At 42.8% G+C, this 27,345-nt stretch overlaps 1 protein-coding gene across 1 annotated transcript in view; it reads left to right on the top strand.

Moving 5' to 3' along the window:
- The window catches only part of arrdc1a (arrestin domain containing 1a), a 39,219-nt gene extending 12,166 nt beyond the window's left edge, over positions 1 to 27,053 (top strand). Inside the window, exons 5-9 of the mRNA XM_034090326.2 lie at positions 1,448 to 1,602; positions 5,843 to 6,025; positions 20,793 to 20,969; positions 23,916 to 24,435; positions 26,000 to 27,053. Of these exons, the coding sequence (XP_033946217.1) occupies positions 1,448 to 1,602; positions 5,843 to 6,025; positions 20,793 to 20,969; positions 23,916 to 24,435; positions 26,000 to 26,037 (1,073 nt within the window). The 3' untranslated portion in view covers positions 26,038 to 27,053. The remainder of the gene's footprint in view (positions 1 to 1,447; positions 1,603 to 5,842; positions 6,026 to 20,792; positions 20,970 to 23,915; positions 24,436 to 25,999) is intronic.
- Positions 27,054 to 27,345: the final 292 nt, after the last annotated feature.

Raw genomic sequence — 27,345 nt, 5'->3', positions numbered from 1 at the left:
GGCGTATAGTAATCATAGATAACACGGCAGGGTCCGTGACAGTTTGTTTTCATCTGATTTCAAATAAACAAAGTCTTGGCTTTCAGAATATTAAACTTGTTTCGGCAAATTCAGATAAATACAACTTTGAAGCTTCGGCATGATTACAAGCGGAGAACGGAGTAACTTGACGTCACAGCAGGCACAACAACAGCCGCTGTTTCTCCTGAGGGTTTTCCCCGGGAAACAAACACAATACACACAAACGCAAAATACACAAACACACACACACACACACACACACACACACACACACACACACACACGTATACACACCCACTTGCAAGCTTCCCCTCCAAACGAAAATATCTTCCCTCCGTAGTATTTTGATCATTGCTCCACTAATAACCAATCAGATCGATGGATTCCAGAGAAGAAGAAACTTTTAAGGCCTTTTTCTCAAAACGATTACTCGGTGACAGTCATTATATAATGTGACATATTTCGCTTAATATTTGGAGAACAACAACAACAATCCTGATATCATTAGAAAGCTAGGAATATCCTCTTTCCAGCAGGGTATACAACTCAAAATGTGTCTTCGGGTCAATGCGACTGATTTCGATGGAGCAGGTCACATGGGTCTGTTCGATCGAGGAGACGAGATAAGATGGACCTCTGTTGATCCCAGCAGGGAAATTCAGGTGCAATAGAAGCAACATAATTAGAGAGAACACATGAGAATATACACAGGGATGATACCAATACAAATAAAATATTACAAAATAAAATAAGAATAAACACTATGAATGGAAAAGACAATAATGACTTGAGTCAAACACTGATCAGGTGAATGTACATATATACAGATATGTAAACCAAGTTAAATATGCATACATTTAAATGTGCAAGTACCAGTGCGGTTGAAAGTTGTATGTGCATACAGTGCTGATATTATTATTGTTCAGTGCAGGTTATTTGGGCTACTTTGTTAACCCTTGGTTGTGCAGCCTGTGCTCTGCAGAGCAGTGATGAGTCTCTGGCTGAACGAGAAGACGGAGGAGAGTTTGTCTCAAAGAACACTAGCCCCTAATGTAGAGACTGGAATTGGGGGGGGGGGGGGGGGGGGCAGTCTGAGGATGGACTATAATCGGGAGTAAGCAGTATTGTGGCATCATCTGTAGACACCGGTCTGAGAAGTCCAGGCTATATATATATATATATATATCCTGCTTGTTTACATTGCATCGTCATCCTTTAACCCGCGAGTCATTTCTTGCACTAATATCACATGGTCAACGTTTGTGTCCATAATTCCGTTGCACAACTATGAAACTTTCTAGTGAGCAGCGGCTGCTTGAATCCAGTCAAGAAGATACAAAGGAAACTGCAAACTGTGTAAAAACTGTCAGAACAACTCGCTGTGGAAGTGTGTATTTTCTAAAACATGTTTGTGTTCTTTCCACAGAGTCTGCCCCGACATCTTTTGAAGGAAACTATGGAAGGATCATTTACAGAGTGAGAGCTTTTATCAACACTCCACGCTTCGCCAAGGACTACAACACAGAGAAAGCTTTCTACCTGCTGTGCCTCCTAAACCTGAACGAAGTGCCCGACATATGGGTGAGAAATGATCCGACGTGTGTAAATGTTCTGTCCTCGTCTGCCTCGTCTAGACCACTACACAAGGCTGATCTACATGGACATAAACCGACCCCCATCCTTGTTCAATACATCCTCCATATGAAGATGCATGTCAAATGGACAGCCTGTGGTTTGTGGTGCTCGAGCAATTTACACAACACCATTCATCCCTTCTGTGTCTGCGTCCATAGTGCATAGTCAGCATGCTTGGTCCACCTGGCCACTTAACAATCATCATCTCCCTCCAGATTATGTTTGCTTTTGATGTATTACAAATCATTTGTAATCAATCCGAATCAGAATACCTGCATTAGTCCCACAGAGGGGAAAGACTGTGCTGTTAGACTTCACTTAGAAAAGTCAAACGGCTTTTAAAAGCAAAACGATCACGCATGTTATTTTGATGTCATTTTCCTCCAACGAGCAGGAGAAGATATGAAAAGATGACTGATATGAAGTCTGCACTTGTTTTCTAAGAGCCCTTAGCTAAGTGTAGTGACTAGTGAGCCATCAGCTACAGCTGTTGTGATGTGCTGGCTACATTTTCTTTTTTTTCTTCAATTTGTTTTATCTAAACCCTTTCAGTATTAATATATTATTATATTTTAATAGTTAATAATAGTAAACTTTTGCCAGACCTTGGATTTTGGCCTTCCAATGAAGATAGCGTTATTATTGCCAATGTGTAGGCCGTGGATGTATATTGAATCCCCCCGGACCCCCCTGCAGACGTGCTGTCTGAATGTTTATGTGCTACGACTATCGCTCTGCTGGGATGAAACCGAGTCATATATTGGCGCTGCGCCAGAAAATCATTTCATTTAAAAAAAAAATTCATTTATTTTATTATTTTAAATAATTGTATTTTCACTCAGAGTGGGGGTTTGAATACACTACAATCAAAATGTCAACATGATACAACATTTCACTTCTTCCAGAAATACAAATAAATAAATAAAAAATTAACATTCATAAAAATAGGAAATAATAAATACATTTCATCCCCACTCATACTTGAGTGTTTGTACAAAACGAACAAACAAACAAAAATCCCCCCCCCCCCCCCCCACACACACATACACCCCAGACAAGCTTAAGATGGTGCTTAAGTGGTGTTTTCCAAGATGTTTGGATGCTGGGTGAAACAGTTTCACATGCTAGATATATGAAATGTGAATAAACAGTATGTCTCAGGTCAGTGAAATTCCAAACTCACATATATTGCATGTAGATGGGATGATATGTTTGTAATAAATCGGCAACATCACTAATGATGTGCCACCTATTATTTTGACCTTGGGCCAGCCCTGGGAAATCAGAAGCCCGCCCCACGGATGTAGGTCTGCTGCTGTGTCTGAATGTTGATGTGCGATGTGCAAACCTTCTTTCTCTTCTGCACACACACATTCTGCTGTCAGATTTAAAGTGCATCCTTTTAAAGTGTTTGGTTGCTATGGGCTCAGAACAGTCTCATAATACACACATGCACACAGAAGGATTCAAACTTGTATTTTCGGTTCCACACTTGTGTTTTTCAATGCACACACAAATGTATTCCGTTTCATATACATGTAAATAAAATCCAAATACAGAAAAAAGTTTTACATATGTATTTTTGATCCTCACTTATTAGTTTCCCGTTTAAATCCCCTGAACCTGCAAACACAAACAGCTTTCTGTGCACGGGTCGCTGTGCATTCGTGTGTGGGTTTTTTGAGACTCCCCTGACGGTCAGCCGATTCGTACTTGTAATTGTTTCTATCTATAGCCAATCAGATGTCTCCTTCATTCTAAGCCAATCACATGAGCGCGCCCCCACGAGGGTAAGATTACTTACGCATTTTGCGCTGTCCGGTCAGCTCGCTAAACAGAGGGCGGAGCATCAGGTGATCATGCAGAGCAGCGTGTCTCGGTCAGACTCAGCAGCTGATCTGATCTCTCTCGCGTCCGGTTATACTTCACTCGCGTTCATGTCCATATCGATCAGATCCAGCTCTCCTGATCGGCCTTTATAGAGAGCACCGATCAAACTATTAAGAGCCGATAATGACCGGCGGGGCTCCCGCGGTTGACAGTTCACTGTCTAGCACTGGCTTCGTAGTGCACTGATCGATTAGGCTAAGCTAACCTGTAGCTGCTCCCTCCACACTCACAACAACTTCATACAGACATAAATAAAGCAGCTGTATTCACCACACAGGAAACACACATTTAAAACGGGTTTGCCTGCCGTTTTTGTGTACACAAGCATTCCTCAATGGTTCGGGAAGTGGCGCTGTACCGTAATAATATAAAGGCGTGCATTTCCTGTTCGGAAAGTGGCGCTGTACTGAGAGTGGAGGTGTCCTGAGATCATGGGCGGTGCCAGGATTGTTTTGCTGCAGTAGCTTAGCAGTTGCTATATGACAGCACGGCGTTGCTAGTTAATTTTCAAAATAAACAAACAATACCAGTGGGCCAAGCACGAGCCTGTTCATATTGTAGCGTTCACCGCTATTCAAGATCACTCAGCCTTCAATGTCGAAAACGTTCTCTTTATTTACAGAACCAATCAATAGTTTAACACTCATGACTTTCACGTGACACACACCGGAAAACGCACACACATACACACACCTGGAAGGGGCGGTCTCTCCCTAACTCCCACCAACAACATTGCCTAAATAACGCACTTTTCCTCCTCTCTGGCCTCATTCTGTGACTCTCCTCCTCCTCCTCATTCTCAGTTCTCTTCTCCTCCTCCTCTTCCTCATTCTCAGTTCTCTTCTCCTCATTCACAATCCCCCGTGTTAGATCTCACTGTCAGCACGCCTCGAACAATGCGCCATGTCGGAAAATACAACACATTCTTGATTCATTTAAAATGACCATTTGTAACTGAGAGGAGCGACTGCTCATTTCTGCCGAGATGCTCAAAGGGTGAGACACTGTGTCTGAGAATCACTGACTACCAGAATTTGTATATTCTGGAGTGGAGCTCTGCAGAGAGCAGGGTGGAGGAAATGAGGGCAATGGATCATCACGGTGCGGAGAGGAGCAGCGCTAGTTCCAATGCAGCTCGTGGTAGCAGCTAGCTGGTCCTGCTGCTGCGGGTGCAGCGGGTCAGTTGGCGGGGGCACCTGTTCTTCGTGGTCCCAATCCTCCCGGTTTTCATAGTGCGCATCGGGATCCTTGTGGATAGCAGGGTTGTCCGGTTGGACCGGCTCCGTTGGAGATCGCGGTCGTTTACGCTGACTTGTGACTGTGAGAAATGTTTCCATTTTCGATCTACTGAGAATTTGCCAAGTAACAGTTCACGCAGTAAATTACAACGACCCGCCCCTGATAGATCCCGCGAAAATGTATCATATTTATACACATTCTCGCGGGCTGCGAGAATGTGTATAAATGATACATTTTCATATCAAAACAATGGGGTTGCTAAGCCGTTGCTAGGCCAATTGTTGGAGTTGCTATAGCAACTCCTAGATGCCCCCTGGCGCCGCCCCTGCCTGAGATTAGCGCCTGCATGCAGGCTCCATGGAGCGGTCAGCTCCGGACTGCGCAAAATGCGTACATGAAGCGCTACGTCATGAACGCAAGAAATCTACCCTCGTGGGGGCGCACTCATGTGATTGGCTTAGAATTGAGGAGACATCTGATTGGCTATAGATAGAAATAATTACAAGTACGAATCGGCTGACCGTCAGGGGAGTCTCAAAAAACCCACACACGAATGCAAAGCGATCCGTGCACAGAAAGCTGTTTGTGTTTGCAGGTGCAGCGGTTTTAAACGGAAAACAAATATGTGAGGATCAAAAATACATATGTAAAACTTTTTTCTGTATTTGGATTTTATTTACATGTATATGAAACGGAATACATTTGTGTGTGCATTGAAAAACACAAGTGTGGATCCGGAAATACAAGTGTGAATCCTTCTGTGCGCATACGTGTATTATGAGACTGTTCTGAGCCCATAGGTTGCTGCCAACAACATAAAGCCAGGTTTTGTTTCACCTAATATCTCCCCATTCTCCAACCACTAATTGTCATTTTTTAGTTTCTATTAGTGCTGAATAAACAAACTTAATTCAATGAGTAATTTGTGAGCTATTTCAGTTTGGATTGAGCCCGGCCAGCTGTTTCCAACTGCGTCAGGTTTTGTGCTAAGCTATGCTAGCCACATCTGGACTCCAGCCCCGACTGACTGATATCTATCTTGCCCTCCTCCATGCAGGAGCCCAGTTCCTCTGCAGTGACGCAGCAGTTCACGTACTTGCTGGTGAAGACGGGGACCGTGGTCCTGAAGGCCCAGACGGACCTGAAGGGTTACACACAGGGCCAGATCATCCAGGTGTTGGCCCAGATCCACAACCAGTCCGGGAAATCCACTGGCAACATGGCGGCCAGTCTGATGCAGGTACACTCTTTTATTTAAATGTTCCCCAACCATACCAGCTGGTAGTGCTCAGGGTGACATCATAGAGCTTCCGCCAAATCCCAGTAATCCCAATATGGACTATTGATGTTTGATATTTGATTCCTGTTGGTGATTTCTTTTGTTTAGTTTTTGTAACTTTTTTACCTTTTTGAAACATGTATTTATAAAACAGAAACAAGCTACCAGGAGATGGAATGATAAAAACGTTACTGATTAATATTCTTATATTAAAATCGATCAAAAGAATACGTTTAATGTGAAAGACCCCCAGAGAGAACTAAGCATGTATTAAAGATTACAATTTTATTTATTTAATCGTTTATTTAGCAGGGACAATGCACAGTGATGAACGCTTAAAACCAGTGGCGGCTGGTGGAAAATATTGTTGGTGGGGCTATGGAAATAGGGACCAAACCATACTAAGGCGGGCCGGGGGGGGATCCTCCCCGGAAGACATTTTTGAGAAATGACCCCTTAAATGATGACTTCTGGTGATGTTAGAGGGGGGGGGGGAGGACAAATTGAGGTTTACAAATATGCGAGAATCCATAATGTTCAGTGTGGTTAGCTATGAATCTTCCACAACTGTGCAACAGTACAAGAGGCCCACACAAACTGCAGAGCACTGGTGCTTTGGGAACACTCACATGATGTAATTCCCATTTAAAATCGTGTGTGTGTGTGTGTGTGTGTGTGTGTGTGTGTGTGTGTGTGTGTGTGTGTGTGTGTGTGTGTGTGTGTGTGTGTGTGTGTGTGTGTGTGTGTGTGTGTGTGTGTGTGATTTTTTTTTTCAATATTTTTTTAGAAATACATACATGTTCAAATAAGAGTAGAAACCAAGTCGAATTTGTCAAATGTTTTGAACTGGTGAACACAGTTTGACAGCTATAGGCCTACAGCTTTCATGTGTGGAGGCGATTCACGATCAGCCCAGCTGTAGAGAAGACCCTCTCAGCTGGAACGGAGGTTGCGGGTATAGCAAGTATATATAAGTTTAATTTTGCATAGTTTGACCTCTACACCGCACTCACTAACCTGGTCGAAATATTTCCACACATTACTCCTTTTCCTCCATGTCTGTTGTGTAGGACTCTTCTTAGAGTGTAAATAATTACCGGACTATGACTGGTAAAATATGTTGAATACCGGCAAAACTAAATCTCTCCTGTCAAAATGTTTATGTACTTTGCCGCCACACACTGTTGCCAAGCAGCGCTTATTGTTGTTTAGGCTGGCCACTCATGTGTCGCGAGTGTTGACGGGGCGGGGGAGCACGCTCATGAACTGTTAGCGACTTAGCGCCGGAACCTCGCAACGGCTGCGGAGCTCATTTGCGCCACATTTGGGCCTAAGATGAGGGTTGAGTCTGCGTGATCTGCGTGTAGGGAGGGGCAGCAGCCATATCATTAGCTAGAACTAGCTAGATCTGATGGATTTGGACATAAACGCGTGTGAAGTATAACCGGACACGAGAGAGAGATCAGCACCTGCAGCTCTGCCCGCTGTGAGGGACCGGTGAGCGGAGCAAAACACACCTTTAGACGTCAACTAACACACATTTATCTATGGCACTGTCGTATATATATATACATTGAATTATTCAATTTGATAATATGTAATCAACTTAGGCATCACTCCCAAAAAAAAAAATGCAGAAAAAAACTCATTCGATACATGAATAATTATTCGAATACCTAAATAATTAAGAATATTCTATTAATCGTTCCCATCCCTAATAGTTTACAGATAGCAACAGTCCGCTTGTTGGCTGCTGCTGCTCCGGCTGAGGGCTCCTTTCTTACCGCCCGGGCGAGAGAGGGTCATGATACTAGTGTTAATTTCGTCAGCTATTTTTTAATTTAGTTTTAGTCTTAGTCCTGTGTTAAATTTCCTTTTTTAGTTTTAGTCATATTTAGTCACCTTCATCCTGTTTTTATTTAGTCTTATTTTAGTCGACTAAAACAGTAAACATTTTAGTCAAGATTTAGTCGACTAAAAGTCTGAGCATTTTAGTCTTATTTTAGTCAAAGAAAACTAATTATTTTAGTCTACTTTTTGTCAATGAAAACTGTTGAGTCTTTTTTAGTCATCAGATTATATAGAACATTTCAGTCAAACTAGTCTAGCCAAAACCAATAATTTGTCATTTTAGTATATATAAATAAGATTATCTTGTCCTTATTTGATGAAAAACACAGGTTGAATGATTAAGAAGCTTTGCAGAGAGTATCTGGTCAGGTTTTTGGTGTTTGTACCAGCTGTGTTATGGCCACATTGCTTCCCTTCTGATAAAACAATGCATTCGCTTTTTTTCTCCGCCTCATTGTAGCCAAAATGGGCCCAAATATCACATCGTTTCTTTCTCCCAAGCAGTGGTGGCTTTAGACTTTTTCGTTGTCAGTCATTTTGACGGACAGGATCGTAACATTTCCGTCATAATCCATTATTATCCGTCGAGTGCACAATGTATCACTCACGCTGACGGGGGGGTATTCGGTTAACGCGACCACTGCTCCTAAGCCCTGTTGTTGCCATTTTATTTTCTGTTAAATAAGGTTAGTTAGACCAGAGTCTTCCTGACAGTTCATATTGTGCCGCTGCCCGGTGTAATTCAAATGTACCGCCGCGCGCAGCACAGAAACAGCTGCTGCTCTGCCGCAGCACCGGAAATGGAACTGCTGGGAGAAAAACTGACTATCAGAGATTTAACGTTATCTTTGATAATATTTCGTCTCCTCATTTTTCGTCAACGAAAGTAAAGAGAGATTTTGTCATAGTTTTTATTTAGTAAACTACATTTTCGTCTCGTCACTTTTCGTCAACGATATTGCATGATGATTTCGTTACAGTTATTGTTTACTGCCGTCTCGTCATCGTCTCGTTTTCGTCATGGAAAAAAAGGTCGTTGACGAACATATTTCGTCATAGTTTTATCAACGAAATTAACACTACATGATACACGCCAGGCAGGAAACATGTGATTTATCAGTAACTTTAGACATCGTAAAACAATTTTAAACGAGATTTTATTGTAGATTATACATTTTACTCATACCAACTATATCATATTTACCTTGTTCATTAAAATAATAAATACAAATAAATACATATTTTTTTAACCCTCCAGTATCACTGTGGACGTTTTTGTCCATATGGGTCATTTTTCACTTTTCATTTTGCAATAACTTTGGTTGTGTTGGTGCAAATGGCCTGATTTATTGTAACAAGGCTATTTTCTCGATCTATTTTGGAATTTAAATTTTTCAAATCGGTCTTTAATTCACTGTGTAACAAATCGACTACGCAAATGAGTCATTCGAGACAAAAATGTCCACTGCAAAAGACTTTGATAAAAACATTATATTAAAAGGTTTTTTTCACAATTTATTATTCTCCTTCTCAGGGTGCTTCTGTTTCAGAGGTTGAATCCTGCAGCTGAAGTTACGGGCTGCGTGAGACCTCTTCATCTTACTGCTTGTTGCGTATCACAGGAATTAAATGACCATCCAGCCAAACGACACATATTTGAAGCTTTGGCTTTGCAGCCAGGTGTTTTTATTTACTTGAAGGAGTGTATGCATGGCTGTGTATGTCTGTTTGCTAAAGAGACATTATCAAAGGACTTTGAAGTTCCAAACAATTCAAAACATCGAGGTCAAGATCATACATCTGTTTACCTCAAAGACACCTGAAACGGCACAAATGAAAAACAAAACGCCATGAGAGCACATGTACTCCTGTCTCATTCTCACACACAATCACTCACACACACAAGGTATAATAATAATAATGCATTTTATTTATGGGCGCCTTTCAAAACTCTCAAGGACACCTTACAGAGCATAATCAAAGAAGAGCACACAGTAATACAAGATTTAAAAAATTAAAAACAACAATCAGTTTAGCAGAGATTAAGAAATTGAATATGCCAGTTTAAAAAGGTGTGTTTTCAGGCTGGATTTGAAGGTTGGGAGTGAGTCCATATTGCGGATGTCTTGTGGGAGAGAGTTCCAGAGACGGGGGGCAGAGTGGCTGAAGGCTCGTGACCCCATGGTGATCAGGCGGGCAGAAGGTACAGAGAGTTGGAAGGCAGAGGAGGATCGGAGAGTACGAGAGGGAGTGTAGATGTGAAGGAGCTCAGAGAGATATGGAGGTGCAAGAGTGTGAAGGGCCTTGAAGGTGAGGAGCAGCACTTTGAAGTCTATGCGCTGCTTAACGGGGAGCCAATGGAGTTGTTGGAGAACCGGAGTGATATGATTAATGAAAGGAGTTCTGGTGATGATACGGGCGGCTGAGTTTTGGACCTGTTGGAGCTTACGTAGGGATTTCTGAGGAAGACCAGAGAGGATGGAGTTGCAATAATCGATACGGGACGTAACGAGGGCGTGGACGAGGATGGCGGTACTGTTGGGTGTGAGTGACGGGCGGAGGCGGTTAATATTGCGGAGGTGGAAGTAGGCAGATCGAGTGATGTTGTTGATGTGAGCTTCAAATGATAAGGTGCTGTCAAGGATGACACCCAGACTCTTAACTTGGGGGGAGGGTGAGACTGTGGAATTGTCAATAGTGAGGAAGAATTTGTCAGTTTTAGCCAGAGTGGACTTGGAGCCAACTAGGAGAAACTCGGTTTTATCACTGTAAGGATTATAAGGAGGTTTAATATGTAAGAGTGTGTTTGGGAATGAGGGAGTGAGAGAAAGAGAGGGAGAGAAAGATATGAGGTGAAAACTGTGACTTGCTGTTAACCAAATCTACTGTATATTGTTGTCTCTGTACACACACACACACACACTGTGTACACACACACACACACACACACACACACACACACACACACACACACACACACACACACACACACACATATTTCTTTCTCAGCTGATACCACTCTTCCACATCCATACCAACACACCTACATCATATGAGTTGCACACATGTATTCCAATGGCTGTCAGGGCCCCGTTATACAACAGGCAAAGAAACCAAGAAATGACAAGCATGTAATTCAGTGGTAAAATGTCACATCTGGTTTTTACAGTCAAAAGGACAAATGGAACTATTTTCCTGCAATATAAAACCCTGACATTACAAAGTGCATGATGTTATACCGGTATGGCGGAGAGATCAAAAGATGTGGTCATAATGGGAGTGGACGGGACATTTTTGTCCGCGAGTGGCTAATGTGTGACTCTTTTGTTTAATCTGATTCTGTGCAAAAACTAATAATCCACCAAAATCAATGTTGTTGCTAATCTTTGACATATCCAAGACTGTTTTATTTAACCTTTATTTAACCAGATAAAAGCATTGAGAGAGAATCTCATTTGCAATGCTGACCTGGCCAAGAAGGCAGCAACGTTACACATAACACATAACACAAACATATAAAATACAGAGAACATAACTAAGAAAACAAAAGATAAAAAAGCAGTCACTACATTGTGCACATTAGGACAGTAAGAAAGGTGCACTACTTATTACTGCAAGAGCAGCTGGTGGTAAGGACTTCAGACAACTTCAATCTAAAACATACTATTGAGACAAGTGCCCTCAGTTTGAGGCTTGATTGAAGCTCATTCCAAGACCAAGGACCAGAATGAAAAAGACTACTTTTCCCAGCCTCAGCAGGAACCTGGACCCGTATCCAGGCGCTGGGTCTGAGGCTGTGAGAGTCACAAGCTGGAGCGAATCTGGCTCATATGCAGAGTGGAAGCTTTCCTAAAATGGCTTTATACATTAATAAAAACCAATGCTGCATCCTGCGCATAGTGAGTGAGGCCCATCCAGTTAGGCTATACAGTTTGCAATGATGAGTCCTACAGGGTGCATCTGATATATATCGCATGGTAGAGTGGGTCAAGTTTGGCCAAAACAGTGGGACAGGCAAACCTATAGATGGAATCACCGTAGTCCAGCTGGGACAGGAATAAGCCAGAGACCAACCTTTTACGGGATGAAGTTGAAAAACAACATTTAAGTCTGTAAAGGAAGCCAAGAGTGAATTTCAATTTCTTAGTTAGAACTTCAATATGGTGTTTGAAGTTGAGATTACTGTCCAACCAAAAGCCCAGATATTTGTAGGTATCGACAAACTCAACAGAGACGCCATCAAGGGTGTCAATGGAGAAGCAAGAGGACGCTGACTTGGGAGTAAAAAGCATTGCTTTGGTTTTCTTACTGTTCAAAAGCAGTTTGGAATCAAGAAGTGCATGCTGCAGCGTGATAAAGTCAGATTTTAGATTGGAAACGGCCATATCCAGAGTAGGAGCACATGAATATACAATAGTGTCATCAGCATACATATGATAGGTAGAAAATTGCATCTGATTACAAATATTGTTTACATATAATAAAAAGAGCAAAGGCCCCAAAATAGAGCCCTGTGGAACTCCCTTCTTCAAGGTGACAGGGTCAGAGACAGTACTACCCAACCTGACGCATTGAGTACGGTCGGTTAGATAACTCTGAAACCAGCAAATGGCCTTCTGACCGAAACGAGACATCAACATAACATTAGACATAATGTGGTGATCAACAGTGTCAAATGCTTTGGCCAGGTCAATAAACAATGCAACACATACAGATTTGTTATCCAAAGCAGCCTTAATATCGTATAAGACTTTCAGACCGGCAGTCACAGTAGTGCTTTGATCTGAATCCAGATTGCATAGGGTTAAGGATGTTGTGTGAATTTAAAAAAAGTTTTAGCTGAGTAGAAACTAGGGACTCAAGAATCTTTGATAACGCAGAAAGATTTGAGATAGGACGATAGTTATTTAACTCAGCTTTCAAGAGGGGCGATACCAGAGCTTGCTTCCACACAGCTGGCAGTGTGTGAGTGGACAGGGTGGGATTAAACATATCAGTTACTGGTTGTGCTATAATCTGAGCTGCAATTTTTAAAAAGAACAGGTCGAGGCCGTCAGGCCCGGCAGACTTTTTAGGATCAATTGTAAGACTTCAGAGACCGATAAATAAGCTAAATCAAAAAGAGGGGAGTTCATCTCTTGACTAGGGCTGTGAGTACGACCATGCACAGAGTCATGACTTTGCTCATCAAACACGTGACCAGCCTTTTTGAAGTGAGCATTGAAAGCATTAGACATACCATCTGAATCTGAAATAAAAGAATCACTGACCTTCAGTTTTTATGGGAAACTAGAAACCTTCTTGTTCTGAAGTGATTTAATTGTTTTCCAGAACTTAAAATGGTCATTAAAACAATCAGTGGTTAAGCTCAGATAGTAATCAGCTTTAGCTTTTTGAATAAGGGCTGAACATTTATTTCTGAGGACACGAAAAAGAAGCCAGTCATCACTAGTGTTAGACTTTTTAGCTAAGGACCATTGCTTATTTCGATCATGAATGAGATCAGATCGTTCTCTAGTAAACCATGGAGTGTTCCTATTCTTGACTCTGAATTTTCTAAGGGGGGCATGTCTATTAATAATCGATAAAAAGTGATCAATAAAAAATTGGACGGCAACATCGACAGATGGAATTAACGCTATGAAGTGCCATTTAACCTCCGCCAGATCGTGAAGGAAAGCCTGCTCAGAGAAGTGTTTGAAGCAGCGCCTGAGCACAATAAGGCCCTTGGCTTTGGGCAACTTAGTGCTCCTAACGCATGCAATGGTCAAATGGTCGCTGATATCATTAGGAAAAACACCAACAGACACATACTTATGAGCTGCATTTGTTAGAATGACATCTATAAGGGTATCGTTATTGGGTTTGGCAGGGTTTATTCTAGTGGGACTATCAATAAGCTGAGTTAAGTTCAAAGAATTCGCAAACCTGCTTAAACTGTGAAGATTTATCACTCAACCAGTCCCAATTTAAATCACCCAATAATATGATTTCAGAAGAAAACGTAGACAACAATTCAGTAAGGCTAGTAGTTGCATCCATGATGGCCGATGGAGGCCTATAACAGCCAATAACAGTGAGAGGAGCATTTGCTATAGTTATTTGGACTGCTAGAAACTCAAATGGCCTTGGAGTTGAAATTGAGTGAAGGACGGAGCACTGTAGTTTCTCAGCAGTGTATATTGCAACACCACCAGCTCTGCCCTTACGATCTGCTCTGAATACATTATATCCATCAATGTGAATAACAGTGTCAGTGACAGACGGTTTTAACCAGGTTTCAGAAACTACAACAATATCAGGCTTAGCAACTAAAAACCAGGTCTTGAAAACATCTAATTTAGGCACTAGGCTTCTAGCATTAACATGCAGAAAACCCAATCCTTGCCTACAGCTAAACTCATTCGGAGTTGGCAAATGATGCAGGGAAGCAGAGAAACACTCAGGACCAGGGTTCATGTTAACGTTACCAGAGAGTAAAAGCAGTAACAATATCAACAGTCTGGAAGATGATTTTTTCACATGGGCTCTGGACGCGTCGCTCCTCAGGGGGGCGGGGCTGCTCCGATCCTTCGATATTAGCGAGTCCAGAGTAAAAAGGGCATACGGGAGAGCGCATTTCGTACCATGAAACGTCAGCTTTTGGTAAAAACTATCCGATGGAGTCAGTGCTCCAGAGATTCCACCATCCGAATGTCCGAAAAGAACAGAGATATTGCTGGGAGGCAATCCGTCAGTTTTGCCGACATGCGGGCTGACAATTAATCCCAGGAGAAAAGCGAACACAAGTGTAGCTTTAGGCAACATTGTGCCTTGACACACCCAATTCAGGATCCGCAGCTCAGGTCGATCAGCAGCTCAGGTCAATCAGCCCCGACAGCACGGCAGGACAGACAGCAATCCAGAGTCCAAAAGAGCGACCGCTCAGGCAGAGAGCAAACAATCCAGTCGCAGCGAGGCACCGGCACAGAACAGCCCAAATACTTAAGCTTTTAAAATGTTTTTAAAAGCAAAATAAAAATTATAAAATGTCAGTATGCACAAGGAGAATGAGACAAACACTAACAGAGACAGAAACAAATCAACGTGCTGCCATCTTGGAACACACACCTGGGTGCAATCAATGTCTACAGCATTCCGATAATATCATTCTGTGATAATAAAAAAAAGCCGACCCCCCCCAACATTCATTATATGGAAAATAACTGCCTTTTTGTGCATGTTTTCATAGAAAACGCAATTTCATGTTTTCAAACTGGCAGTTAAAGGGTTAAAACCCTGAACATAATTTAACATTTGGTATTTTTGATCAGGACTGAAGTTGATTGAAAGATTTAACCCCAAAACGTTTTAAAAAATATTAATCTGTTGTCATTTTAGAGCAGTTTTTGGAAGTGGACATTTTTGTCCCGAATGACTAATTTGTGACTTTTTTGTTCAATCTGATTTTGTGCAAAAAGTAATAATGCAAAAAAAATCAATTGTGTTGCTAATCTTTGACATATCCAAGACTGTGATAAAAAAAGAGCCAGTCTCCAGATATGTATTTTTTGGTAAAATAACTCATTTTCTCTGTTTTCATCATGAAAAAAAACAGCGGTTTCATGTATTCAAAATGGCATTTAAAGGGTTAATATCCTGAAAATGATTACATTTTTGGTATTTTCTATTAGGGCGGAAGTTGCTTTAAAAATTGAACCCAAAAAAGTTGTGAAAGAAACCTTTAAATATAATGTTTTTATCAAAGTCTTTTGCAGTGGACATTTTTTGTCTCGAATGACTCATTTGCGTAGTCCAATCGAATGATACCGGAGGGTTAAATATATTTTTTAATTTATTTTTAATTTTTAATGACAATCAAACATGTGGGAAGAGGGTGGGCGGCGCCCCTATGGGCCGGCCGCCACTGCTTAACACAATAAAATGTGTCGAGCGTAAATATGCCAGATTTTGATTTGAGCTAATTTCCATCCGCAGTCCCTCACATAAAGCATTTAAAAATTGACATTTTACAAACATGGCAAAAACAAATACATGATATGCAAAAAGTGCAAGAGAGCAAGAGCACCATATGATAAGTATGTATCACATGGTAATACAATATAGCAGCAACGACATATAAAGTGCAAGAGAAGATAAAAGAGCTACATCCAGTCACATCCAACCTGTTGGTTTCACAGAGCATCAGCTAGTCTCTTTAGATCTGGTTTTATCCAACACAGAGAAACCTAGATCCTTCTGGCAGATTAATGTTAACATTTTACAAGATTTGATTTTCTGTGAGAATTTTAAATTGTTTTGGATCAACTGGAAATCAAAGAGAGTCTTTTCCCTCCCTGAGTCAGTGGTGGGAGGTAGGAAAGGCTCAGATTGGAGTGTTCTGCCAGCAGTATACAGCCTACTCCACTGCACACATTAGGAGAGCTATAGAGCCGTTAGAGAGGGAGATCAGAGAGTTAGAGAGAGTGTCTGCTCGAAATATAGAACAGTCCCTCCTAAAACAACAACAGCTTAACTGTTTTCTTCAGCAGAAGGCCAAGGGAGCTCTGATCAGAGCCCGTTTCACTTCCATGAGAGACATTGATGCACCAACCACCTTCTTCTTCAACCTGGAGAGGTCTGTGGGCCAAAGGAAGCAGATGGTATGTCTGCGTCTCCCCGAAGGACAGGTCACCTCTGAGCCTGCTGAGATGAGGAGGCATGCAGTGTCCTTCTACACAGACCTGTTCAAAGCCGAAGGTCGTGACGTGGAAGCTGCTGATGAACTTCTTCAGGGTCTTCCACAGCTGAGTCCAGCCGAAAGTGACACCCTGGGCTCTGACATTACGCTGGAGGAACTGACCTCTGCGGTGACACAGATGGCCTCCGGCAAGGCTCCGGGCATAGACGGTTTACCTGCAGACTTTTTATAACATTTCTGGAGTATTTTAGGACATGACTTGCCAGACGTATTGATGGAGTCCTTTGGGAAAGGGACTCTTCCAGCTTCCTGTAGGCGTGCAGTGATCTCACTGTTGCTGCTGAACAACTGGAGACCTGTGGCTCTCCTATGTACGGACTATAAGATACTGTCAAAGGTCTTAGCTAACAGACTGAAGGTTTTATCGAACTTCTTATCGGTACTGATCAGACATATTGCATCCCTGGCAGATCAATTGTGGACGATTTGTTTTTGATGAGAGACACTTTTGATGTTTGCAAACTGTATAATATAAATGTTGGTATTATTTCTATTGACCAGGAGAAGGCGTTTGATCGTGTGGATCACACGTTTCTGGCGGCCACATTGCAGGCTTTTGGTGTTGGGAGCATTTGTTGTCCTGGGTGAAGTGTTTGTACAGTGATGCATGTTGTGTTGTGAAGGTGGGGGAGGGCTGAGCAGACCTGTACCAGTTAAAAGGGGGATCAGGCAGGGCTGCCCTATCTCAGGCCTATTATACAGTATTGCCATCGAGCCGCTTTTGTGCAGACTTAGAAACCGGCTGAGGGGCCTGTGTCTGCCAGAGTCAGCTCAGGCCCCCCGGTGGTTGTATCAGCTTATGCTGATGATGTCAGTGTTTTTGTCCAGGGTCAGCGAGATATCCAGGAGCTCCAGGACAGTCTAGCTTTGTGCAGGAAGGCTGCTTCAGCCAAAGTGAACTGGGAGAAGAGTGATGCAGTTTTGGTAGGTCAGTGGAGTCTTGAAAATAGGCCCAGTCTTCCTGGTAACCTCAGCTGGGGAAAAAAGGGTATGGCTATGGCCCGGCTGTTGCTCTGGAGGGCGGGGGGCTTTGGTTTTGATAAACACCTGTTTCTGCTGAAGGCCCCTGCGTACAAGATAACTGGACTTACACCTTTTTACTGCTCAGTCATCAATGCCTGGAAGATTCTGAGTTTCACCAGACCACCCGACCCCCGGCCTGGGATGTGGCTGTTTGAGGAGCCACTGTTTGACACTGGGTTTCTTTCTGGAACCCTTTTCTCTTCAGCCACCCTAAAGAACGCGTTCATTGAAGCGGGAGAAGTAAAACTTGGCCATTTGACGGGGGTCTCCACAGAGGTGAAGGCATTCGATCAACCCGAGTTCTGGAGAACCTGGTAGATGAGGTGTGGCAGTCGCTGTCGCCATCCCACCTGACTTTTGCTCTGGATGCAGATCTGGCTGACCAGTGGAGAAAGGGACATGAGTCTGTCTTTCTTGCCTTGAGTGTGGGTCCTGCGGTGGGGGAATGGAGAGAGGAGGAGGGTCTCCTGCTATCACTGGGGACTCTAACACCTGGAAAGTTCAGCTCCTGCAATGGGAAGAAGCTATATCTTAACAGCGTAAAGGTGCTAACCCTCAGCTCGCTCGCAGGCGTCAGAGAGTCGAGGTGGACGGATGTGTTTGGCTTGGGCTCTTCCCCTCAGGGCGGCTGGAGGATCCTGTATAAAGCTCCGGTTGAGAAACGGATGGCTGACATCCAATGGAGAGTTATACACGGAGCAATAGCCACTAACAAATGCAGAGCTCATTTTGACCCGGGCACAAGGGGGCGCTGTCCGTTCTGTTTTATGGCAGAAACATTGGAGCATTTAGTCGTGTCCCCGATTGGCTGGTCTTAAAACAATGTTACAGGGGTGGGTGGAAGGGTTCGGGGAGGTTTTCTCCATACCACTTTGTGTCCATGGCCCAAATACATCCTGAAAAAGAGGGAAACCCTACTATTGATACATTTCTTGTTTGCTAATGCAAAATGAGCGATCTGGAAAAGTAGAAGAGCCAAGTTGCTGGAGTGGGATGGACGGTGCTCGGTCTGAGGGGGCTGGTGGCGGCGCGTCTGAGGGTGGAGCATGCGTACTATACGCTGATCAACCATCTGCAGGGGGCTCTGGATGCGTGGGCTGTGGGGCGGGTTCTGAGCTCGCTGGGGAGAAGGACTCTCATATTGAAGTTTGAAAGGATAGGTGTAGTTTTTGTTTTGAAAGTGTGTAAAAGAGGATGTTTTGAAATGGGTAAAACGCTTTCAACTGGGGTTTTCAAATGATATTTATTTGGTAGTCATGAAAATCTATTTATTTATTTGATTGCGTAATGCATTAGGTTTGTTCCGACTCTTTTGCAGGGTGGGTGTATGTTTAAAACAAATGCAAATAAAATGTGTTTTAAAAATCAAAAATCTTCTTCTCTTTAATGGTGAATCGCTTCCCTCCTCCACCTCTTTAATAATAGCGCCTTATATCTGGGTGCTAGTGGAGCATGCTTGTGAACTGTTAGCACCGGAACCTTAGAGCGTGGAATCTGTGGCGCGCATCATTTTACAACTAAAGACATGGCTACACAAAAAAGGCAGCATGTGCACGGCTCAGAGAATCTGCCTTGGTGCAAAGCAGCAGTGAAAACATGGGGCGGAGTTTCATTGATTTGGGCCTTCTCTCAATAAGCAAGTGGAATGGATTTGATAGTGAAGCACTGACTCAGCGCCAAAGAGCAAGTGGATAGACCGATGCACGGACTTTCCGCATGGTAAAAGTGGGGGGTCTAAACTAATCATTTTAAAAGGTGGGGGGGACTTGCCCCCCCCCTCATATAATGGATGCAACGCCCATGCATCCGTCACACCTCTTTTGCTATTTTCAGGGTCAGGAATTTTGTCTCCTTCCATTTTCCTAACGTTCCCGCTCATCCTCCCAAACAACCCTGGGTATACCGGCATCTATGGATGCCCAGACAGAGGGTCTCCCACATCTCATTCATTCTGTCAATCGATGCCTATTCTATGAACAAGACAAACGCTTTTGGGGCAGGAATTGAACATTGAATTATCTGAAGAGTGGTGGGATAATATATCTGATCGAGTGCCACCTTTCACCTTATGCGCTCGTCTTGGGCTCATACAGTTCTAAATCCTACAGATGTTACACTTTTCCAAATCGAGGCTATCCAAAATATACCCGACTGTAATTGACACATGTAACAGAAGCCCTCTCTTCCTGTGTGACCTTAGTCATATGTTTGCCTCGTGTCCCAAATTGCAAAATGATTGGTATTTAATCTGCAAAACCCTCCCAGACGTTCTCAAGATTACCCTGATGCCATCGTCGGTGTCCTCATCAACCTGCAGACAGCAGGTATCTTCACCGCCCTGTTGGCCCGTCGCACAATGCTTCTCAATTGGAAGTCCCTCTGTTTCTGCCTGGCTAATAGATGTGATGTTCTTTCTCAAGCTTTAAAAAAAGGGGCTCAAATGAACATTTGTTACAAAGCGGCAACCGTGTATATCTTTTTTTAATGCCTTGCAAAAGCTTCCCTCTGGTGAGGAAATGTAATTCAATGTTGCCATAAGCATTAGCCGGCCTTGCTACCATAGACCCTGTTTGTTTCAGAACATGGTCCAGGCCATTTTAAATGCTATGTTTTATTTGATCTTAATCTACTTGGTCCTTTCCTGTATACATTTGGTTGTGTCTCTCCTTCCTGTCCGTCTCATATCTCTATCCTTAGACCTTCTAATGTAGACCTCACATTCTTACTCATTTAGACTTGCAGCACTCGGTGAACGTACTGTATCATATTTGTGAAATCTGTGCCTTGTATTTTTTATAAGGCACAGATTTTTTATATATATATAACAATTGCTAGTACTGTTACTCTGCACCAAATATATATATATATATATATATATATTTGTAATTAGCAAGTACATAAGGCACAGTGTACATACACTGAGTGCTGCTTCTTTAAAATGAGTAAGAATGTAAGGTCTAAGGATAGAGATATGAGAAAAAAAAAGAAAAATTAAAATGTAAAGATTAATCATATATATTAAAGGGTTTTAATGGTCGATGTTCAGATGGCAGATACGGTCCTTTGGTATAATGCACATATGTTGCTGCCTTCATGAACCTCCGTGTGTTTCAGAGAGTGACCTATGAGACGAAGAGGCCCACCCACGATGTGAGGACCATAGCTGAGGTGGAGGGCGGAGTGGTGAAGGCTGGCAAGGAGTCGGAGTGGAAGGAGCAGATCATCGTCCCTCCTCTTCCTCAGTCCTCCCTCATTGGCTGTGATCTTATAAAGATGGACTATTATGTCAAAGTAAGATATGCTTTTTGTTCTGCCATCATCCTTTGGTAGTGTCATTTTACAGGTTGATCTGAAGTCTGGATCTGTGCACAAGTCAATTTTACAAAACAATATTGTTTATGTACTTATGGTTTTCTTACTTAGTGAATGTATTTACTTTACTCAATTACGCAGTTGCCATAGTCATATGGAGCGAAATAGGTTTAAAATACATCCTCTGACCAGAGATGGAGCACTCGAGTCCTGGACTCGGACCCGACTCGGACTCGGGGGCCGATTTTCGCTAATACGGAAGTGCCACACATTGACGCGACTCGGACCCCGTCTCAGGTCGGTTAAATGGATTCCTTGCGTCGTTTCCCTGCGTCTAGTCCCTCCCACCAGGGAAGCATGGAGGGACGCAAGGAAACCACGAGAAGCAGGGAAATGAGTTTTAAGAGCAAGTGGACGTCCTTTCCTCCGGAGCGTCACGTGAAGCGACGTCCGTTTGTGATGACGCCGCACAGCTGATCGTCTGGCAGCAGCTCTGTCCCCGTTGTTTTCACAAACACCCCCGCCTCTGTTAGTACACATGTACTGACACAAACATTTGTATCATCTGTTGTAGACCCAAATACATAAAATCAAATAAGAACTCATTCTCAAAAAAGATAAACGCCATTCTTAAAATGTATAAACGAACAATAGTTGGATTAATATTGATCAGAGTGCACAAAAGAAATAACATAATTGAGAAAAGAAAAAGACAAGAACTGTATCCAAACTGGCTTCACAGCAGTTCAATAGACAGATTAGTATAACATGACCGGATGAAAGCAATGTAGAGGAGCAGCTACATTTCAACACAGATCCACGAAGATGAATACATGAAGACTTGTGACTCGGACTTGACTTGGACTCGAACACAGGTAATGATGACTCGGACTCGACTCGGACACTCCTTGGGTGACTCGGACTCGACTACGACTCTCCCTTAGTGACTCGGACTCAACTACGACTCTCCCTTGGTGACTCAGACTCGACTACGACTCTCCCTTGGTGACTCAGACTCAACTACGACTCTCCCTTGGTGACTCGGACTCGACTACGACTCTCCCTTGGTGACTCGAACTCGACTACGACTCTCCCTTGGTGACTCGACTACGACTCTCCCTTAGTGACTCGGACTCGACTACGACTCTCCCTTGGTGACTCGGACTCGACTACGACTCTCCCTTAGTGACTCGGACTCGACTACGACTCTCCCTTGGTGACTCGACTACGACTCTCCCTTAGTGACTCGGACTCGACTACGACTCTCCCTTGGTGACTCGCACTCGACTACGACTCTCCCTTGGTGACTCGACTACGACTCTCCCTTAGTGACTCGGACTCGACTACGACTCTCCCTTGGTGACTCGACTACGACTCTCCCTTAGTGACTCGGACTCGACTACGACTCTCCCTTGGTGACTCGGACTCGACTACGACTCTCCCTTGGTGACTCGGACTCGACTACGACTCTCCCTTGGTGACTCTAGAGTGGCTTGGACTCGTGAATTGGTGACTTGACTACAACACTGCCTCTGACTATAATATAGTTGGACCAGCAATTTCTATTCCTGTTTAACTTTTATTTTGGAAGTACCAGTTTCCTACTGAATGAATATCCTGCTCAACACTAAAAATCCTCTTTAAACCAGTCTGCTTGTGATTCATTTGTGTTCCTTTTTTATTTTATTTAAGGTTTCCAGATGAATTACAAGGGGAAACATTATTGTTGATAGACCTAATATAAATACTTTAAAAATGTTTTGATTAATTAATGTTCGATTTTTAATATCAGGACTTTTTTCTTTTAGTCTATTTTGTTTCTCCTTTTTATTTTTATTATAATATAAGTAGCAGTAGTGTCGTCATTACAAAACATACAAATGTAACTGTTCTTTGTCAGCCCTGAACATGTCTATACACAGAACTGTAAAAGAACCTGATAATCATCAATCTGTCTGAAAATAAAAGGGCTTGATACATATATATATATATTAGGGCTGTCAAGTTAACGCGTTAACGCAAAAAAAAATTAACGCCACTAATTATTTTAACGCGATTAACGCATGTGTATTTTTTTTTCCTCGGCCGCCCCGTAGTTTCAGAGCGCATCGAGTTTAAAATACCATCTACAAGCTGATGCTGACAGCCCCGCTCCTGCCGCCCGCTTGTGGCAGACCACACTTCCACGCTCACCGGCAGGCACCGACTGGCCATCGGGAGGACCGGGAGGGTGTGTGTTTGTGTGGTCCGAGCGAGCGAGAGAGAGACCTTACGTGCATTGTTGTTGTTGTTAGCATCTGGTGCTAGCTAGCTGCGCTAACGGATATAAGGAGCTGTTTAAATGAAAACAGAGGAGCGACATCTCGCCACAACTGCGCCGAGCACTTGACTTGATGCAGGAAGCAGACAGCGGGACATTGGAGGAGAAGTCAGCACACTCAGGATTGCAGCAACATGATTGCAGCGTCCAGGCAGCTCCCGTTCGAGCATATGCCTTGAGTTGCACATAGCTTCAACGATCCAACACGCACGCACACACACACACACACACCCCATTTGTATTGAATGAGAGAGGTTCCAGGTTGTGTTTAATATTCATGAGAATATTTGTCATTGTTTAAATGATAATAAACATTTGCATAAAGCATATGTGTCCACTCATATGTTGATAAGAGTATTAAAAACGTATTCCTCTAAGGTACATTTAGAACAGATACAAAATGTGCGATTAATTTGCGATTAACTATGGACAATCATGCGATTAATCGCGATTAAATATTTTAATCGACTGACAGCCCTAATATATATATATTAAGCCCTTTTATTTTTTACGTCTGATATTCTATAGCCCCAATGATCAAATCAATAGTTGATTGGATTGGTTTGTAGAGAATGATTCCGTTCTCCTCTCTTGTGATTGCTCAGGTCTGTCTGAAGTCTCCAGACGTCATGTTGATGTTGCCCATCCACATCGGGAACGTCTCACTGGACAAAAAGCTGCACTCTTCTAAGAAAGCAGCTGCTGCCTGTTCTGCTGAAGACACACAAGAATCTGCCAACCCCCCCTCCACCAGCACCACCAACACCCTCACTCTGCCCCCTCGCCCTGTCCCCAAACCTGGTCCACGTCCCACCCCTCGCTCCAGGGCGTCCTCCCATAATCCCCACAGTGCTCCTCCGGCTGACTCACCCCAGGGAGCCGAGGGGGGGGCTCCCATGAACGATGGCCTTCCAAACAAGCGCCAGTCTCAGCTGGTGTCCCCCAATGCTTTCAGCTACGCTCCCGGCCTCTTCTTCTCCCAAAACCAGCAGCACAACGGGCCAAGCCCAGCCCCCCCTGGGTCCACAGGGGCCACAGCACCGTACCCCTCTGAGAGCAGCGCCAGCTTAATGCCAACACCACTCATCTTGCCTCCAGACTACGGCGCCTCAGCTTATCCACAAGGTCAGTCTGCACACGGTGAAGCATCCAGGCTGAATACGCATTAACCTGTAGAAGGTGAATAGTCTGTTTGCAGCTCGTTTGAATGTTTGAACCCAGGAATGTACCCCAAAGTTTTATGTTAGAAATGTATAGTACGCCAGCACATAGAAACTGCTGGATGCTAACCTGCATATTTTGGGAAATGTGTACAAGTAGCATAAATTAGCACTAATTAGCATTATGCAAAAATGGCTTGGCCGATTTGGCCAATTTTGGAGTGGTTTTGGGGGTTGTTGAGGATGTGGAATCAATTCCTGACATTTTCAGGATCAAAAAGGGCAGTTTTAACCAATACTTGTACTAACAGTATGATTTTTATGAATTTCAGGTCGTTTTCAACGTTTTAGGGGACTCAAAACTGCAATTTATTTATCAAAAAAAATCAGAAATTGATTCAATATCCTCAATGTAGCTCAAACACCACACGCAAACTGTCAAAATGTGTCAACGCTATACTTTAGCTATTGTATATAAATGCTAATTAATGTCACTTAAACATGGTAAGTTTGAGAAACCGGCTCGAGATACACTTGTTGTTATATTCCATGGAATGCTCTTAACATCCCGATAGCAATGAATATCTGAAGTGCTTTGACAAAAAATCCATAAAAAATATCATCTGTGGAAGCCGTAGCGCTGTAGAAAGCACGACCAATCATCTGAGCCGGCCTGGCTAAAGTAACTGGATGGCCTACCTGCCTTCCATCTGTGCACAAACTTATCTCGTGCCCTCATTGGTCGTGTGCACGTTCCTGTGTGTTGGGGGAGGGGCTCTGTGAGGAAGTGGCAGATTTTTTCCGGCTGTGTATTTTCAAATTCTAGCGCACTCGAGCCGGGTCCTCCAAAATGACCTACCCCACCTTTAAGCCAATTGTGCAAATTGCCCAACATATGCAAGTTGGCATCCGGCAGTTTCTATGTCCTGGGGATGCGCACTATTCATTTATATCATCAAACTTTGTCTCACACGTCGGCCAAATAGACTAAAATTGTATTTTCAAAACAATAGAAACACCTGTCCCCATAATGCACTACTACAGCACTCATACCTAACTACAGTAGTAGTAACTCAACAACACATTGTAATTGTGTTTTTGTTTTACACTACTTTTGTTGTGGAGATGACTGCAATCCTTATAGTTTTGCATTGCCTTGCACTCTTTTTGTCGGTTTGAGTCTTTTAGGTGTGTGTGTGTGTGTGTGTGTGTGTGTGTGTGTGTGTGTGTGTGTGTGTGTGTGTGTGTGTGTGTGTGTGTGTGTGTGTGTGTGTGTGTGTGTGTGTGTGTGTGTGTGTGTGTGTGTGTGTGTGTGTGTGTGTGTGTGTGTGTGTGTGTGTGTGTGTGTGTGTGTGTGTGTGTGTGTGTGTGTGTGTGTGTGTGTGTGTGTGTGTGTGTGTGTGTGGCAGGCTTACAGGGCTGACGCTGCTGACTTGTGGACAGGGTGTTGTGTAGCAGTGTGTGTGTAGCAGTGTGTGTACATTGTGAGTGTAAAAAGCAGCTGATCTGATGTTGACTGTCTGTTACAGAGCCCCCCCCTTCCTATGATGACAGCTTCAACACATGAAGAGGATGAAGAGGCAGCAGCCACCAAGGAAACCATCAAACTAATATCCCCTGGTGTAATGAGGGAACTTTACCTACCTGTCAAAGGACTTTCTAAATGTCAGGTTATCAACATTTTGAATTGTAATGAAACTGGACTGACCTCACTCTCTGCTGCCCAGTGAACAAATACCTTTAATAATCTAAAGGGGTTATTCTTTCTTCAAACTACAGCCAATCAACACTGTCGGTCCTTTTCGGTATGCTTTTGCACTTTGAAGGGAATCTGCAGATTTGATTTTCTGTTTGAGCAGGAGTCATAGGGTGTCCCTCAGATGGCCTCTGTGATGTCAAGTTCGGATGATTTATGTACGGAAACCTGTGCAAAACAAACATCTCAATTAATCTATCATATTTCTTTCAGAAGAATAATAGGAAAGGAATCTGTGGGTTTTTACTTGAAACAGGGGGATCATCTTCTGGCACATCTTTTCATTTAATCTGAGTTTCGATAACGCTAGATTTAATGGTTTGGTTGAAAATATTTGTTTGATTTGCTTTTGATCCGGTGTTTTCGATGATAAGGAGAATCCAGATATTGCTCTTGTCTACATATATCTTCATAGGGCTATAATGCATGATACATTTTGGCCTCTTAAGATTTTTGCCATGTTTGATCCTTTTTTACTTTTGTGCCCTTGCACTGTGTTGTGATTGTGTTGGTTCTTTGTACACAGACAAACTTTTTAAATGTCTTTTAGCAACATCACTGTGATTTCAGGTTGTAGTTAAAAGCCTCTGTCTTGATACTTTTTTTAATAGATTTTAATATTTCTTGATAAAGTTAAATCCTTCACACATTCATAAGACAGCATTGTATTTATTTATTGTCTGTGTTCTAAACTGCTGTCTGGATTTTAATAAATCCGTTAAAACTATAAGTCTCATAATTCAGATTCTGATTTGGAAGGTTGTTTCATATATTAGAGTTGTTGTAAGCAGTTCCACCAGAGGAACGTTTCCCCTCTTAACAACTCAACATTTTGACAAGGCTCATTTTTATCATTTCATTTTTTAGACTAAAGAGGTCAAATGAACCTTTTTTCAGTTTACAGAAAAGTCCCATAACAATACTGTACTCCAGTATCAGATGTGACATTTATACTCATACTAAATAAACATTAGTCTGCATTTGTGGTTTTAACATTTTAATAAAGGTAAACTCTGAACAATATGAGACACTTTAATGCTAAATAAATCAATTATCAAAAATACAATTCTCAACTACGTTAAGCTAGAAACGTATTTTCTCCCAAATTACGTTTGTTTT

This window comes from Pseudochaenichthys georgianus, chromosome 9, assembly GCF_902827115.2.
Source record: "Pseudochaenichthys georgianus chromosome 9, fPseGeo1.2, whole genome shotgun sequence".
Taxonomy (NCBI): Eukaryota; Metazoa; Chordata; class Actinopteri; order Perciformes; family Channichthyidae; genus Pseudochaenichthys; species Pseudochaenichthys georgianus.
The sequence above is the reverse complement of the archived record's forward strand: the minus strand, read 5'-3'. Positions and strand labels throughout refer to the sequence as shown.